General features: G+C 40.1%; 1 protein-coding gene across 1 annotated transcript in view; it reads right to left on the minus strand.

The window, feature by feature from the left end:
• The window catches only part of LOC147706610 (cell adhesion molecule CEACAM5-like), a 771,610-nt gene that overhangs the window by 695,650 nt on the left and 57,498 nt on the right, over window positions 1-18,462 (minus strand). The window contains exon 4 of the mRNA XM_086929639.1: window positions 16,454-16,717. Within this exon, the coding sequence (XP_086785765.1) occupies window positions 16,454-16,717 (264 nt within the window). The remainder of the gene's footprint in view (window positions 1-16,453; window positions 16,718-18,462) is intronic.

The following is an 18,462-nucleotide window of genomic DNA, read 5'->3' on the forward strand; positions in this document are numbered from 1 at the left end:
CTGGAGAAGAAAATGTACTGCGTAAGGTTGTATGCCTTACTCCTAACTTCACAGTATCCAGTGCTCTCATCCACTGGCCTCCTGGTTGTGTGGGGTATTGGTGCTCGACAATCCCAGACTTGCTCTCTCCCTAAATATCAGGGAGCTCTAAGCCCCAATCTAATTGACATTGTAGCCACACACAAGGGGGGGGGGTCACTTCTTAGATTCCATTTTCAAACATTTAAGATCTTATTGTGTACCCTCAGCTATCATTACTTTGGTCAGACTACTTTGCAGTGCGTTTCTCCATTCCTAATCACTCTTCACCTTCTGTGGTGGCGGCCAGGTCACAAATCATTTCCAAATTACTAAATTTGACATCCCCTCTTTGAATACTCGATTATTGAACACACTACCGAACCTGGGGGCCTATTATGATGTCGGGCGGATTGCCCCCGCTAGGATGGCGGTAGCCACCGCCGGCCTGGCGGGGGCAATCTGTCCGTCATCATCACCAGAATTCCCCCACGCCATATTAGGATGGCGGGGGGGACCGCGGCGGATGTAAAGACCGTCTGCCACTTTTCCGCCCCCGTCGCCTTGCGGCCGGGGCGGAAAAGGAATAATATGGTGGCGGTGTCAAATAGACACCACCAGACATATTATGATGGGCCAAAGGAGATTCCAAATCAATGTGGGAAAGGGGAGGATTACGTGATCCGTTCAGTTCCCTATAATCATATAGTATCTAATTAAAAGAGAAGGATCACTTGTCCTGCATAACATTGGGTATGCGGGAAGGGTTCTTTCAAGTCCCAATAAAAAACCCTCATTCACGTGTTGGTTGATGGTAACATTGAGCGGTATATCTTTGATCTCCGCTTTCCCTCACACATGTTTGCATAATCATAGGGTTTAGTGGTTATGCAACCTCCACCAGGAGGTAATACCCTTTGTTAAAACAGTAGTGACCAGTAATGGTGCTCGTGATACAGTGAAGGTGTATTAAAGATCTCTAGGTTCCAGACACTGTTATTTATTCATTCTGGTTCCAAGAGGAAATAAAATTGATGTAGGTGACTTGGAGTTATTATGACTCATTCACACTAGAAAAATGGTGTAGGTCAACATGTTTCAGCCCTCAATCGCCAGGATGGTCGGGTGGGCTTTCTTCAGGACCAGGGGGTGAAGTGTATAAAAACGTGAGATATACTACTAAGAAATACTTAGTGTATCTGTGTTGAGGAACATCGTTTAATGTGGTTCCTAAAGGTCCTAAGGTACCTGTGAAGAAAAACATTTTCTTTAACAGACTAAACAAAGGGAGGGGTTCTTCAGGTATACATTGGACTTACAAATTGGTACAATTATACCAGGGACATCTAGTGCACAAAGGTGTGGCAATTAAAAAAGCAATACTTCTAGCTGATCTCCCTATTTCCTGGGCAGGGTCAACTCTCTCATGTTCGGCAAACACAGTGTGAAGTCATTTGTAGCTACGTGCCTAAAGACGGAGTGGTTTCTCCTGTCATGCATTCAGTGTAAGAGAAGGTTGTATGATCTCTAATGTAGCAAGCTTGAGGAGACATTGAACGCACTCGTTTTTCTGTAATGCATCATTCTCTGGCTACTTATAATGCCATTCAGTAGTCACACTCAGACTGGTGAAGGCGCATTTCATATACCTTCAGAGGTAGTTTTCATACACTCGTTATAGTTAAGTTTCATTCTTTTAGATCATCAGATTCATACACTAGAAGGCGCATTTCATATACCTTCTGATGCGATTTTAATGCACTCATTCAGGCTCGGTATTGTTCATTCATATCATGAGGTTCAAAATTAAGAATGCTTATTTAATATTCCTCCAGGGGCGTTGTTCTTACAAACAATGTAGGGTACATTCACACCATGCCAAGCTCCGTTACGTGTCTGCTCATTCCACGTGCCTTCGAACGATATTTTTAAAACCTCATTGGGATCCGCGTTGGTCAGCGGGGCCTGCTATAAGGACAGGTTATACTTCAGTTAATATATCAGAGTTTAAAATACGTTACGGTTTAGTCGACGTTGTGTCTCCTGCTACCTGCGGTCACTCCGTTATTCAACTGGTTCTGACTCTTCCACTGATGGTCCCGGAAACAGTATAGCTTCCGGGTTCGTGCATTTATGTACGAATGGCAATGTAAACAGACGAACAGTAGTTACTTATAGTCTTTTTTCGAATGTTCCGGTTGTTTTACCCAATTTGCATTGAATTCAGGTTTATGATTATAGCGTTCAGATAAAAACCCCAAGGTTGTTTTCTTTCAGTTCTCGTAATTCACAGTGACCCATTGTGATGATCTTTATTTTTCGAACGGATTTCAGAATGAATTACTGGGTCTTTATTCGCGCCTTATTCTGGAAGTATTTTCTTCGGTCTAATTTGAACAAATGAGTTACAACATCCCATTAGTTCTGAAATTTGCTCTTTTACTATTTATTCGGCTCTACTTCCGATATTGTTGGATCGCTAATAGAGAGCTCTTTTATTTCTGATCGTTGGTTGGGTGGCTCGTCGCATATTGTTTACTTATAAATACTTGCCCACGGAATATTGTCATTGAGTCCTTCACGGTCAGTTCCCAGTCTATGCACCCATCTTTGTTCCTTTTCAAAAAGGATGCTTTCTGCGTTGTGGTCTCTGTTAGTCAGTGTTTCCAGAACAACCCACTCAAGGTCATTGATTGTGTGTCCTGCTTCCAAATAATGATTAGACATCTTAGTCATGATCTTCTTACATTTGATATTACTTCGATGCTCACATAAGCGTTGCTTGACTTTTCTGCACGTCATGCCAATGTAGTGTTTTCTACATGGGCATGTGATCATGTAGATCACATGGCTCGTATTGCAATTATGGTGGTTCAATTGTCTCCATCTAAAGTCTGGCAACAGTTGTATTTCTTTTGTGACCTTAGTTAAGGGACATACAGAGCAGGAGCCACAGGGGTAGTGTCCCACCACTGGGCGGGTGTCCCATGGTGAATTTGTGACTGCTAGTGGTTTTCTCGGAAGGGGTCTTGTGTGTACCAACATGTCCTTTAGGTTTCTGGTTCTTTTGTTTGCAAACCTGGGTTTGGGCCACTCTATGCTTGCTGAGGTTAGAATTCTCCAGTTTTTGTTTACGCTCTTCTTTAATTTGTTACAGGCAGGACCATAGGTGGTTGCACACGTCAGTGTGTTGGTAAGTACAATCTGTCATAATATTGCTTGGTTAATTTAAAGTGTAATGATCTAACCTTTTCTATATAGGAGACTCAGCGTATCCTAACCAACCATGGTTGTCACCAACATTGAGGAATCCAATAATTCCAGGGGAAGCCCGTTTCAATTTGGGCTCCTAAATGCCAGATTTTGATGTCTGGATAAGATTGCTGGATAACCTCCTTTACCACACACAGTGTGCAAAATCACCATTGCCTGCGGCATTTTACACAACATAGCCTTGAGACAGAATATCCCATACATTGCAGAAGAAGGAGACCATGAAGAGCCATCGGGCAATAATATTGAAATGTCAAATGAAGATGATAGTGGTGAAGAGTAAGGAATTGACGCACATCTAGATGTCATTTTCAAACCAACTTGTAAGGTAATAATGATAAATAGCTGTGATGGACATTTTTATTAGAAAGGCTAAGTTAAGTGAAATCCAGAGCAAAGAACTTTGTTGGTCAAAGTTTTGACACATTGACTACTGCATCATCATCCCGGGTACCGGCACGCTATCAGACCTAGACCCCAACTGCTGCTCTACGATGCCCTGAGCACACAGAACACCAACCATCAGGAACCCTTGGCCATATAGGGACCGACTACAGTTATATGTTGCCAGGTCTGGTGGCTCAGTGGTCTAAAGCAGCCACTGCAGGGGCCTGTGTTCGACCTCATATTCAGAGGTACAAATCCCGGTGGGTCCACTCAGCCTTATATTCATCTGAGGTCGATAAAATGAGTACCATTGAGTTGGGTAACAATAAACATCTGTTATTCAGGGCCAGGACACCTACGGGTAATCGTGCGCCTTACAAATACACCTGTTATGTTATGTTACCGGCACGCTATCATACCTAGATCCTAATTGCTGCTCTACGATGCCCTGAGCACACAGAACACCAACCACCACGAACCCTTATCCACTACAGTTATGTATTGCAGCTGGACTGAATTCTCTAGTCCAGGCTAGTAGAGTTTTGGAATAAAATAACAAAACTTGAGACAATCTACTGATCAAACTAACTTGCTGACGTTAATTCAATAAGACTCAGGGACTCTGTACATTTTATCTGCGTTTCACTTTGCAACTGGAATCAACCCTTTAAGGGTGCCCAGACATAAAAACAGTGAAAGTTGAGACGGTGTCCTGACGAAGGCAACTTGCCGAAACGTGTGTAGTTCCATCTACCACTGACCCTCCTTTCTATGTTCCAATCTCTTATTCACCTGATTATGTCTCATATGTCATAATATGTGTTGATGCATTGTAATTTTAAAACATACAGAATTCTATATTTTTTGATTTTCTGGAAGAAAATGACAAAATATAATGTAAAACAAAATAAAAATAAAAAATATATGTTTTGATAATATTTAAGCACTATGTCATTTGATTATATGTATGATGTCCGGTTATAACCTAAACATTTCTGCTTGTGATTAGCTTGTCCTTTTCCCCTTTAGTGCATCATCATCTACACAAAAGGTGTCCTTAAAATTATAAATGTTTAAGGTGTCTATTTTGCAATGTAATTCATTGAATCTTTTTGTTTTTAATCTGTTTTAGGACCCTTCACCATGTCATTTTCATTTGGACATTTTAAAGTTGTGATAACTGCAGGAATATGCTGCTTTTGCAAAGTACAAAGTGAACATGGATTGTTCCTATGAAAGACACACACTTTGGATGTACATATTTTGTACAAAACCAACTTGCAGTTATTGATTTGAAGTTATTCGGATTTCAGTAGACATTTTGTTTTTGTTGGATGGCGCCACCATTCCAATATATGGTGCTTGAATTGCTCTAACCACATGTGGTATGCAACCCAAAGCATGCTAATCTCCCTTCATATTGGCTAAATCCTCATTTGTGTTAATTGTATGAATCTGCTGATGTGTCTCATCATTGTAGAAAAAACCTCTTGTATCACACCACTTAAAGTTGGTTGTGCCATTGCACCAGATACTGCAACAGTGTTCTGGAATGATCCTGTGGCCACAAAATGGAGTAACGCCAGGAATTTCACTACTGGTGTTATTGATGTTTGATTACTATTCTCAGAAGATCAGGCTCCAGCTGATGATATAAATCAATGAACGTGTGTCTGTTGAGTTTTGGATTATATTACAGTCTTCTAAGCTGGCAATGCCCGGAACTGTAAATGTTAAACTGGCACTGATAATTGGGATACAGCATGGGTCGTAATGTTTTTGTAAACAATGACAAACATTTCATTCTAACAATGTAATAAAAGCCATCGGTTACATTTAGTGCTATTAGTTTGTTTTGGTAATTGTGAGAAACATTAGCTACAAAGCACTTATTTATGAATAAACAAGCATTATTTACATTTTACTATGTGTGATGTAAGGGAAACATGATAGGTACATTGAGAAACAAAATACATTAGCAGTCTTTGACTTTGGTAATTTTGTTTTCATTCACCAAATCCAACTAAACTAAAACAGGATGTACACAAAAAAGGTAAAACAATGATAAAAATAGATCTTGGTGAATGAAACTGATATTGACGAGCCAAACATGTTTGTAATACAATGTCAAAAATACAACTGGCATCAGAAAGGCACATGTGTCCAGAGAAAAGTCCACAGGGTCAATGGTAGTCACACACTGGGGAAAACTAGGCTCTGCGTCTCTTGGTGGTGGTCTTGCCATCCTCCCCTGGTGGTCCTGATAAACATGTGCTCCTGGGGGGCTTGTGGATCCACAGTTGCAGAGACTGAGGTGGGTGTAGGTGTTGCCTCTTTTGGCAGGGCCTCCCTTTCTGTGGCTGAGGCTTTTGTAGTTAGATCATGTTTGACAAAACAAAGGGAAGATGGTGCTGGAAAAACCCTGCACATTAGGGTGTGAATGTCTTGTAGCACCCCAGTCGGGGAGCTCAAATTGGAGATCAGATTCTCCATCTGTACATTGTACGTTTGTTAAAATTGCAATTTAACCAGCGAGGAATACGCTCACGAAGACAAGCAGTTTTTGCCTGCTTTGCACCCAACGACCCGCAGTTGAACTGTAGTTTTGTGAAGTTTATGAAGGTGGTGGAAAAGAAGATGTCAAAACTTGACCCATCATTAACTCTCAGATATCATTAAATTACAAGTTGAATCTCATTTAATAAAGACCGTCTAAAATGTTTTCAATTTTATGATTTTAAATGGGAAATCTGAAACAGAATGTATACTATTTTATTTATGCAGATGCAGTTTTATGCTTGTAGTGAGAAATGTTTTATGTGTAGACGTAATTTTAAATGGTTGTATTGCAATGGTTTTAATTGACTATGCAAATAAAATTTACTTACTTGCCATCTGTACATTGTGCTCCTTCTGCAACTGCTTCATCTCCCAGAGCTCTGTAAGAACCTAGGCTATAATGTCTTTGGACTGATGGAGGGATACCAAGACTTGGTTGATGGTGCCCTGGGTGACAGTGAACCCAGTGGCCTCACGTTGCTGGCCCACAGATTCCCTCTCACAACTTCTATACTCCTACCATGTGCCTTGACCCACAGTGCCCCATCCTACTTGTTCTTGGCTAAAAGAGAGGTGGTGAGGTGTTTGTTCGACTGCAGCCAGGACTGGGGGGCACAGGATTGGGGTGATGTTAGTTTGAATATAGTAAGTGGAGGTACCCATAGGCTCAGGTATGGTAACAGCTGGGGTGGGGGGTGTTGGTGTGGGCCGAGTGTGACTCCTTGGAGCTGCCTGCCCAGGTAGACCAGGTAGACAAGGATGCTTCTCATCATCCGGACTATCATGAGTGGAGTCAGCCCAGAAATCTTTGAGTTAGACCAATAATGAATGTAAAAGTAGTAAAAGTCTGGATTATATGTCAAATGAGTTTTAAGCTAAAACTGAAGAAGATTCAAAGGAAAAAGTTAAATAATATACTGAATCTACCTTTCAGTCAGTGGTATTATAATAAATTACACACAAAACAACTTTAGAATAGCAGGTAAAAAGATGACATGAAATTAAAAGAAATTAGAAAGTCTACATAAGATATACCAAAAATTCAATGCAACACTGAAGAGAGGAGAAATGTGACAGAAACGAGACCAAACATTCTAAAAATTACCCAACTTAGGGGGATATGTATCAATACTCATCATATACACATTGCAGAGTACATTTATTTAAAAAAAAAGTGTTTAAAAAAAGGCAACTCATATTCTGCATACACAAATACACAAATACAATACCTTCACATTTCTAGGTCAGAAATCTTTGATTTGCGAAACTAACGCTATCAATTCAATAAGATACCAAGGTTAGGACAACATACAACATTAGACACAAGCACACCTAAAAACATAGCATGGAATAAAGATATATCAACTACAAAATTCTTCAACATATGTGAAAATTTGACAGAAAAGAAAGAAAGAGCAAAATAATATTGCAATATCATTTTCACATAACAAACAAGGCATCATGTTAATTGTAATAATTTCAACTACACATGCACAACCGTTGCAAAGCTGCAAGTTAAACATACCTAGTGAAAATAAGCAGAAAAAGCAAAAAACTGACATTTATAATACAAACCGCATACATAAAATATGTTATTTGGTGTAAAATAACCATTGCATCATGTCAACTGTAATAGAGATTGAAACCTGTAGTCTTAATTACAACCCAATACATTCAAACCAACAAACAAGACAAAACATATTATACTGCTATATCTCGGTTTATTTGTTTAACAAAAGTTCAAAACACTTAGCCACAGCTAAATAAAAATGCAAAGTGAGATTTAGGTTTAGTGGTACATTCAAAAGTCTAATTTTCCAGTCTTTACTCCAGGGATTACTGCAAAGCCTTCAGGAAGTGGGATCTGCATGACCTTCTCCTTCCAGTGCAAATGCTGTAAGGAGGTGGGGCTGGGAGAACCTGGGCATCCAGGTGATGATTGGAGAGTAGAAAATGTACTGTCCCACGAAGGTCATTCCACCTTGTCCTAATTTCCTCATGTGCGCAGGGTATTTGCTACAGCATTCACTCTGTCAACTATTCTAGTCCAACATTTTCCTCTTCTGAGATATGGTTGTATTTTGAATTTGGGCTCCAAACAATTGTGGTAAAATTAGTTTTTCTCTTCCCTGCTATTATAATGTAATTACATTGAATGATTCTTTAGACCCACAAGTAAAATACAATAAAATGTAAAATGCACAGGTAACAGAGGGAGCAAAAAATAAACCCAGAATACTCTAGCACAAACATCTCCAGGACAATGTTGTGCTGTGCTTGAATAGCAGAGGATCATGGTCTGAATGTACTTCATAGGGTGGTATGCATGTGCGACAATTAGGCAAAACACATAAGATGTGTGATGCAAACATCCATCCTACAACTTCAGGACTAGTCCAATGTTGACTGTGTCCTCAACATAATCCCTCCATCAGCAACCTGCTGTTATAGCACTGCCAACACAACTGTGAAATTTCAATAAACTCGGGGCAATCTCACCACCCTGGCGGCGATAGAGTAATGTTAGCCAACAGCTATGCTTACTGCGTCGATAGTGGCATACCATTTATGTGATGAGAAACACTCTGTCGATGCAGAAGGTGGCTCAGCCTGTACACCTAAATAGCATGGGTGGAATTCTGTCAGCCTGGAGAAGTACTTGTAAACTTCGCTGCTGAAGAACTACATGAAGAGAACTCTCTAGAGGCTGGGTAGCTCTACCTGCTATCACGTGGGTGTGGGGAGCATGTTTTGGACCTGTGAGCATTAGGGTGGTCTTCCCCCAAGTCTTTTGCCTGCTTATCTCCTCTTTTTGCTGATTCTTTTTGGTTGGCTTTAAGACTCTGAACACTTTACACCTGCTGGTGAGTGCGAAAGTGCATGTGCTTCTCCCCTACAGATGGTAACATTGGTTTATACAGCATTGGGATATTTCATCTATTTGTAAGCCCCTGATAGAGTGCACTACCTTTGCCCAGGGCCTGCAAATTAAATGCTATTAGTGAGCCAACTGCACTGACTGTGCAACCCAAGAAAGTAACACTTTAAATATGTCTCAGGACTGTCACTGTAGAGCCTGTATGTGCAGTTTACTGCCACGTCGACTTGGCATTTCAAATCTCTTGCCAGGCCTCCCTTCTCATTACTCATAAGTCATCCCTAAGGAAGGCCTTAGGTAGCCCATAGGGCAGGGTGCTTGTTTATGTAAAAGGTAGGACATGTATTTCTATTGTGTGCATGTCATGGTAGTGAAAAACACGCAAATTCATTCTTTACTACTGTGAGGCCTACTCATCTCATAGGGTAACATTGTGAATTCCATATTACACTTTTAAACTGTAATTCCTGATTAAGAAGGAGTAGCTATGTCATGTTTCATATCATTGAAATGTGTTGCCAGAGCTGTAAAAACGTTGGGAAAAGAAAAGGCAGCATTTCTTTTGTCGGTCGGCCCAGACATCACCCTGTAATAAAATCTCAAGCGGCCACCGGCCCCCCTCCGCAAGGCCTACATGGACACCGCGTTCAGCTCCCCAAAACCAGCTGTCATATTGACTTATTTCCCCTATTTAAACTTTTTTAAAACCACTCTGTTACTGCCATGTTATTTAACAAGATGATCTGTACAGATAAACGCACATTCAGACATTTTTTAAATGTTATTCAATTTTACTGCTAGACTATTGCACTGCTGTTGTACTAATCAAAGTTCATCTTCTGCTCCTTTTTAAATTCATATATGTATACGTGAGTCATATGGTTCTAACGTTTTGTAATGATTTTAAGTAATCAAACAATTAACTTGAAATTTGAAATATATCATTTGAATGGTAAGTATAAACATTACTATTTTAGAAATACCTCTTTTAGGGAGTTGGTATTTCTCTGTTCTTAAAGCTCTCTGTGCCTACACCCTGTCTCCAATACATGTCTGGGTGGGTAACAGCTTGACTTTGTGCATTTCCTCTAGAGAGCAACACACAAACGAAGGTTAGATGTGCATGATTGCCCATCTGCATCCTGATGGCTCATATTGGGCAGGATGGAAGAGAACCACTTACACACACACCTGAATAGGCAGTGTCCTGTCCCCACACAAAGGGTTTATTAGCCCCCGAAGTGAGTCTGGAGCCAGGGTAGGACTAAAGGTCCTCTGCACATTTCAAAGACACTTCTTCTTTGAAGTCACTCCCACTTCAAAGGCACAACTGGAATTGTAAAGGAACTCCGTCAGGAAGAGAAACTGTTGTGCCACTAGAAGGATTGTCGCTCTGCTGAAATTCTGCACTAAAAGGCTATACTGCCTTTCTGTCTGCTACTCTCTGCCCTGCTGGGGAAGAACTGGACTCTGTTTGAACCCAGAGCAATCTCCAAGGGCTTGCTGGGTTGGTTTTTGCTTTTGGACCTAAGTGCTTGCTCTAATCAAGCTGGTGCATCTTCTATCTACGGGAAGCAGAACCAACGCATTGTCACTTTAGCGAGAGCAGAATCATCAAATTGCACTCAGAATCAGCGCATCGCCTGAAACACCCAATGAATCTTATCTGCTGCATTGCCTCTGCAGTGTGGGAAGATCGACGAATTCCCTCTACTACGTGGAAAAACCCAGACCATAATCTATAGAACCACTGCCTCTAAGCTTGCCATATGGTCTTGGGAACCAGCGTATTGCCACCACATTGTGAAGAAAATCGATGCATCAACTTGACTGCGAGATCGACAACAATGCACCGCTCAGCTTATTGCTTCTAAGGGCTATTTTTACATTTAATTAAAAAAAATAATATCTCAACTTCTACTTATTGTCATTTTGTTGTTTTGGTCTTGTTGTATTTTCATTGTGTTACTGGTTGCAGTATCGTGCAAATACTTTACACATTGCCTCTTAAGTTAAGCCTGCATGCTCTGTGTCAAGCTACCAAAGGTTGAGCACAGGTTAGTTTATGGTAAGCATCTGTTTTACCATGATTGGGATTGTGGTTCCTGCTTGGACAGGGTGCATACCTCTGCCAACCAGAAAAACAGATTTTCTAAATAATTGATAATGTTTTATTTTGACTTCAGCTCCTTACATCTCTGTTGACATCAAAGATCCATTGACCTGTACGACAGTCTCATGAATAATTAGTAAGTGACAGTAAAACCCCATGATCAAACAGCTGTCATAAAATATATGACAAGATATTACTAAAAGACATTAAAAAGAATGTGTTTGAAAGAGAAATCGGCAGCAGATTAACCAAAAAAGCTCCCTTCTTCCTTTGTCCTTCTCCTCATATTTTCCCTCTTTTCCTACTGCAAAAACAGACATTGAAGCCATGTGCTAGCAAATGAATGAATGCAAATAAATAGGACGGGTTTCTGATTTCCTACAAAGAGCATAGGCATTTTAAACATTTTGATCATTTATACTTCACAGTTTCTTACATGAAACTAGAAAAAGGCTGTGAGACTAAATGTTCATGTAAATGTATTTTCATAAATGAAAAGTGTTTGAAACAAAATAGAGTCAATTTATACATAACTATAAATTGTTGAGTCATGGAATCACGAAGGTTGGATGAAGCCATGATGAAACGACAATTGGTTCTAGATGTGTCCAAGATACGCTAAAGGTTCTTGTCTCACATCTGAATCAATTCATTTGCTATTTTCTTTTTTTCATAATACCCATGCAATGATGAAATTAAGTAATTCATGTTCATGGTCATTGGTTGGATATAAAAATATATACTCCCCTTTTTTTAGTGAATAAATAAGCTTGATTAATATATACACATATTTTCATCAGCACAAGTCGTTTTCTTACATTGATGAAGTCTCTCTATGAATTCTGATTAAAACAAATGGATGGCAGAATTAATAAAATAAATATATGTTGCAAGCCAATGGTGACCCCCTCAGGGATATACTGTCTACACATTGGTTGTTTGGGTCATCCTCACAGCTGCAATACACGTTTGAATTCTGTGGAATAGATGTGCTAAAGTAGGTGCACTGCATATTTCTTTCTCTGATCGTTATCAATTGTGCATATATGTTCAAACTCTGCATGGGGTAAGCTAAATCATTTTAATCTGTACTAAAAGCAAATCCCTTACTATAAAGTCTGCATTGACCCTTGCTGGTTCATACGGAATCAGACGCTATTCTTTAATACTGAAAGTGTGACATGACTAAAGAGCAAGGAAATATGCAACTAGAGCAACATGGAAAACAACCATCCCTGTAAGATCAGTAGAGAGGAGGAGAGGAGGAGAAACTCTGAATCCTACATGATCTATCTTCAAGATCAGCTCACTTTAACTAAGCTTCTCACATCAGAACATTAGGTTGCTCCAAACTGGTCGAATGTGATTTAATCGATAAACAACTTCATGGAATATCATTACTGAGAAATCTTTTCAACCAAACTGTTCATTGCAAATTTGCAAGATTAATTGCATTGACCATTTCCCAGAAACCAATTCATAGAATATTTGTGTTTGTTTTTAAATTGGCCTTTGCATGTTTATTTTTAAGCCGTAAAAGCAATGGCTACAGGTCTTACTTGTAGAAACAGTTTTGACAGAGGTGTTTATTTCAGAGCTTTACTTCTAAGGACATTATTTAGGATTTATATATTTTACGTTGTTAATCAATTACTTTGGATGCTTTTAATTTACTAATCCCTCCCCACCCCTAAACACCATACATCCCTGCCACCTAAAAAGCATTTACCGTGCCTAGTGAGCATGTGGTAGTGGGAGAACATCCTGAATGCCTGCCCCAGACTCATCCTAAACTTACAACGCTGCATCCACATCACCGGCCACATGAGAGACCTTCACTGGCCACCTGTCAACAAAAGAATTACCTTCAAACTCCTCACACATGCTTCGACAACATCGGACCTGCATACCTCAACCACCGCCTCTCCTTCTACACTTGCACCAGACATCTCTGCCCGCCCAATTAGCCCTGACCACCATCCCACATATCCACAAGACCACAGCTGGAGGAAGATCCTTCTCCTACCTCACTGCGAAGACCTGGACATCCCTGCCTCTGCACCTCAGCCAATCACCATCACTGTCGCAATTCAGGAAGGACCTCAAGACCCGACTCTTTGATTTAACAGCAGACCCCCACACCCAGCGCCTTGAGACCCTTAAGGGTGAGTAGCCGCACTTTATATTAAACCTGATTGATTGATTGTGCAGCGCTTAAACACAATAACACAAAACCTGAATAATACATTAGCAGTGCAGTACAGTCCCAACATAAAGTAACAACATATCAACACAACACCTCACTACGACAACAAAATACAACACGTTGTTTAACAAAGTCACAGACTTGCTCTAAATAACCATTTCCCAAATTGATAAAATGCACATCTACTCTTTCTTAACAAACACATTTTTTTAGGTGTTCAGTTGTGTACTAAGGGGGCAACCAAGGACATTCTAGCTAATATTATTAACACCCACACTGAGATGTAACTTATTGGGTATTTCTAAGCAGGTGTATATAAAGTTTGCACATTTTTATCACAGTTAGTTGATGTTATATGCTGGAAGCATAGCAGAGGTGACTAATTACAGAAGTTTTCAGAGGAGTATGTGTGGAAAGAAAAGATGTGTTCTACAAATGGTTTAAGAACTAGAAATAAAAAGTTTACATTTGTCATAAATACACATCTTCTTACCGATAGACGTACGTTACACCAGTTGTAGCTGGAATGTTCTATGAATAACAAAGAAAATTGGTAATCTACACCACTGTATAGGTATACTATGGATTTTATAACCCACACCTGTTTTAGACAGTGCTAGCTGTCTGGTTTCAAAAGGCCTATTGTGAATTTACACTGGACTTGCAGCCCAGCTATCACTAACTGTTGCTTTGATTAACTGGCACTCAAACTTGCTTGTTTCAAAACGATGACTTGGCATCCTCCTCTAGTATTTGTACCTCCCCCGGAGCACTCTCCCCCACCCCCAACCCCCATGGCTTCCTCCTGCTCTGTACATGACTCTTTCGAAACATGGACCACAACCTCCTGCTCTGAGCAAGTGGTATATGTCTTTGTTACACCCTGCAGTATTGGGATTTCTTGCAGAATTCATGCAAGTAAATCCAGTTCTACACAGTTATTACTCATTCCATGAGTATTTACTCCTAATTGCACAGATCTGGCTTGTGTTACTGAACAGTACTGGTAGTTACAAGTGTGGAGTTTTCAGCCCACCCCTACCATGCAAATCTTAATCGTTGCCTAAATGGGAAGATGGTCTTTTTCCAATTTTTTTACATCCAGTATTAAGCATAGATTATCGATATGAAAAACAATGCACTCTTGCCCTTTAGTGAACACGTAGCTGGCTGTACTGGGGATGTTTTTTTTATCCACGTGGTTTTAAGTTAGTTGGTAACGCCCCTTTCTACTAACATTAATTTCAATATTTAATTGTGAACACATACTTTTTATAAATATATATATATTTTTTTATCAGTGTGATGCTTCTAATGGTCACCTTCTGGCTGACTGTATACCTGTGGGAATTTGTAATGTGTCACCTTTGAAATAGTATTAGTTAGAATGACCCTTCTGCTTGTTACATCTCTTTGTGGATGTCAGTTGTGTTGCATGTCTTCTCACCGGTTTGCCTGCAAGGGAGTGAGATCTGCAGAAGGTCTCAGCACTGGCTGTGCAGTGTCCTCCAAAAGGCTTGTTTAGAGAGAGGTCACTTTGCTGCACATTTTCCCTGTGGCACAGTTACTTATAGTCTTCCTCTTAGCGGGCAGTCCATCTGACTCCCTACAAGTGCAAGCCTAGCGTTATGGTTCCACCTTGAAAGCCTTTTGCTCCTATTGGTAGAGGTACAAGCAGTACATAATGCATAAAGTTACCATCATTGGCTGGAAGTAAAATCTACATTTCCTCTTATCAGGTAGGAAGTCTTAATTGTAAGAAAAAGACAGAGGCAAAGTTTATCCATTTTAATTGGTTCCACTTTTCAGGTTTTGGTCTTTTTTGTTCTAATTTGCAGCTGCTTGTTCCTAAATTCACATTAGCTAGACTTCACATTTCTGGTCTTCCCATCTCTAAGTTGCTATGTTCAATGCAGCCAATATAAACTTCACTGTTTTCATCTTTTATGTTTACATCACAGCAAGAAAGAAGATAGAACCTTTGGTGGTGTCTTTATATTGGAGTCTGAAGCCCTTAGTGATGTCATCTCTTGTAACATTCAGTTTATCTTTATGGCTGTTGTTGCTAGCTGAGTTGAATTAAAGATTTGCACAAAGTAGAAAGTAAGGCTTGATTCAACTTGTAATCGTTTATAATAAACTTTTCTCTACACAGTTTTTTGAAATGTTTAGATTTGCAAAATATATTGTATAAATGCAAAAATACAATTTGCCAATCTTGATTTATATATGCAAAATAAATGTAAATGGTGCATTACTAACTCTGAGTAGGACACAACTGTTGTATAAATGATGCATTACTAGCACTAATTAGGATGCAACTGTTGAGTAAAGGATACATTATTATCACTGAGTAGGACATAACTGTTGTGTACAGGATACATTATCACCACTTAGTAGGAAACAACTGTTATGTACAGGATACATTACTTCCACTGAGTAGGACACAACTGTTGTGTAAAGGATACCTTACTACCACTTAGTAGGACACAACTGTTGTGTAGAGAATACATCACTACCACTGAGTAGGATACAACTGTTGTGTAAAGGATACCTTACTACCACTCAGTAGGACACAACTGTTGTGTAAAGAATACATCACTACCACTGAGTAGGACACAACTGTTGTGTAAAGGATACTAAGCTCACTTTTTTGTTTAGTTAGAGGAACAGTACTAAAACACATTATCGAATATGCTCTGATCAAAGGTGTTGTATAATTATTTGTTTTCAAAAACTTGTTTAACATCTCAATTTAGCTAGTGGATTACCAAAGTACTTTTATAAGGTAGTTCTCAAAACACACTAGCACCTTAAAAATTTTGAATTTTCACCTATCTTAAATATTGCACATTATATCCAAGAGTAAATTAAAGAAGCTACTTGCAGAGAAGACAATAGGGAAAAAAAGAAAAGATCCATAAACTGAAAGACAACCGTTGAAAAAGCCCACCTCCAGCACCATCTATATGAGGGAGGACCTACCACCTCTTCAGGGAGTCTGCAGAAGTTTACTCACCCTGGACGAGGATCCCCCGGGTCGCTTGATTAGAAAGGTGTGTTATATTGTTAGAGGTGTTACAGGTATAGTTTCCAGAGTCAGTCTGAGTTAGAGAATCAAAGCGTAGTTCAGGTCCTGATTTTGATAAGGATTGCCCGTTGAGAAGCCAGGTGTACAGTGCAGAAGGGTGAGATGCAGCCATGCAAGAGAGGGTTAGAGCTGAGCCGACCTGGTAGACCGCCTTCTCAGGACTGGCAGAGATCACTGGAGTGTCCGGTCCATCTGAAGCAAACACATTGAATGAACATTTTAGAACAACAGAACAAATTGTTTCTATCCTGACTGTTGCTAGTGTTCATTAAAGATTCAATCTGAAACAACAGTACACATAAGTATTTTAAAATAGTACTAGCAGCCCGTCCCGACGTTGTCCGGTTATGAATTGCTGCCGGCCAGTAGTATATTGTTTTGTAGGATTTCGTTTTGATAGCATTTCTTATCTGTGACAGGCCTGTGAAACGCTCCGATTCACAGTGCACTGCTGGTGCACTTAAGAATGCGCGTTCAGTAGTGTGTGAACTCGAGTTTCCCTACTTTATTTTTCCTTGCAATATTATTTAGCACGAACTCGACAACATGGCATGAGCACAATTTACATTACAGAAGAACACATTCATTTGTGGTAGGCACGGGGAGACAAAGTGATTTACCTGGAATCACAGGATTTTGAGCTGATGCCGAGATTCGTACGTAGCTCCCCAGCTCTAAAGTTCGCAATTCTAGAACTTGTGGCGGGAGGTGTGTCTAAAAGTGTATGTCGGTGCTGGCCATCAATGAGAGAGACCTGTGCATTTTTCAAATGGGTGGTGAAAAAATATGAGTATGTTGCTGGAGATGTGGGCCGCCGTGCCACCAATGTACTTCCCGGGGGAGGGTAAACACCCATTATTCCGCAACTTTCTTTCCGCATACCATCACTCTGCATACTTTCATTTCGAAAGTACCATGACTCCGCAATGCCATTATAACGCATGGCATTACATTTTATATGCTTTTACCACGCATACATTTACAATGAAATTCGTTGTAAATGCAAGAATGGTAAAAGCATGTTTTTTTTAAAAATGTTTGGATAAGGTAAGTATGGGTATAGGGGTATATGTTTTGGGGTACTGAGGTATATGTTGTGTGGTGTTTGGGTATTTTAAGAATTCAGATATAGTTTTGGGTTATGGGGTACAGGGGTAGTTTTAGGGTTTAGGGATAGGTATGGGTTTTGGGGTACAGGGGTATTTTTTAGGGTTCAGGGCTAGGTTTGGGTTTTGGGGTATAGGGGTATTTTTAGGGTTCAGGGGTAGGTTTGGGTTTTGGGTTACAGGGGTATTTTAGGGTTTAGGGGTAGGTTTGGGTTTTGAGGTACAGGGGTATTTATAGGGTTCAGGGCTAGGTTTGGGTTTTGGGGTACAGGGGTGTTTTTAGGGTTTAGGGGTAGGTTTGGTTTTTGGGGTACAGGGTATATTTATAGGGTTAAGATGGATTAGTGTTTACGGGTGTTGGGGTATTTTAAGGAGTAAGGGTGGGTTATGATTATGGGGTGCAGGGGTATTTAAAGGGAGCAGGGTGGAATTAGCACACAATATGAGACATGGCATGAAGGGCGGAACGTACCACAGGCCCCCAGCACAACGCAGACACGCCCACTAGGGACTACTTTGCTGGTACGGTTCTTTTACCTTTTAAATGTATATGGTGGGCGTCTGCATAGCCTATGTCCTTCTGCTGCAACTGCCCTTTCCAACGCTGTATTGGGTGTTGTGATTGGTGCTGTGGTTCCTGAGATTACCCTCCTCAAAGGTTTGGGCTCTCTCTTTATTATATTAGTATGGATTTATGGAGTCACTCGAGGCCACGCAACGTGGCCTGCTGTGTCTTAATAAATCTCACTTAAGGTTTGCGTTGTAAATGTTCCACATTGTGTAGTGCAAATGCGATGCAAACTGGGTCATTAATATGCTCCTTTGTAGTTA

The sequence above is a fragment of the Lissotriton vulgaris genome, chromosome 7 (assembly GCF_964263255.1).
Source record: "Lissotriton vulgaris chromosome 7, aLisVul1.2, whole genome shotgun sequence".
NCBI lineage: Eukaryota > Metazoa > Chordata > Amphibia > Caudata > Salamandridae > Lissotriton > Lissotriton vulgaris.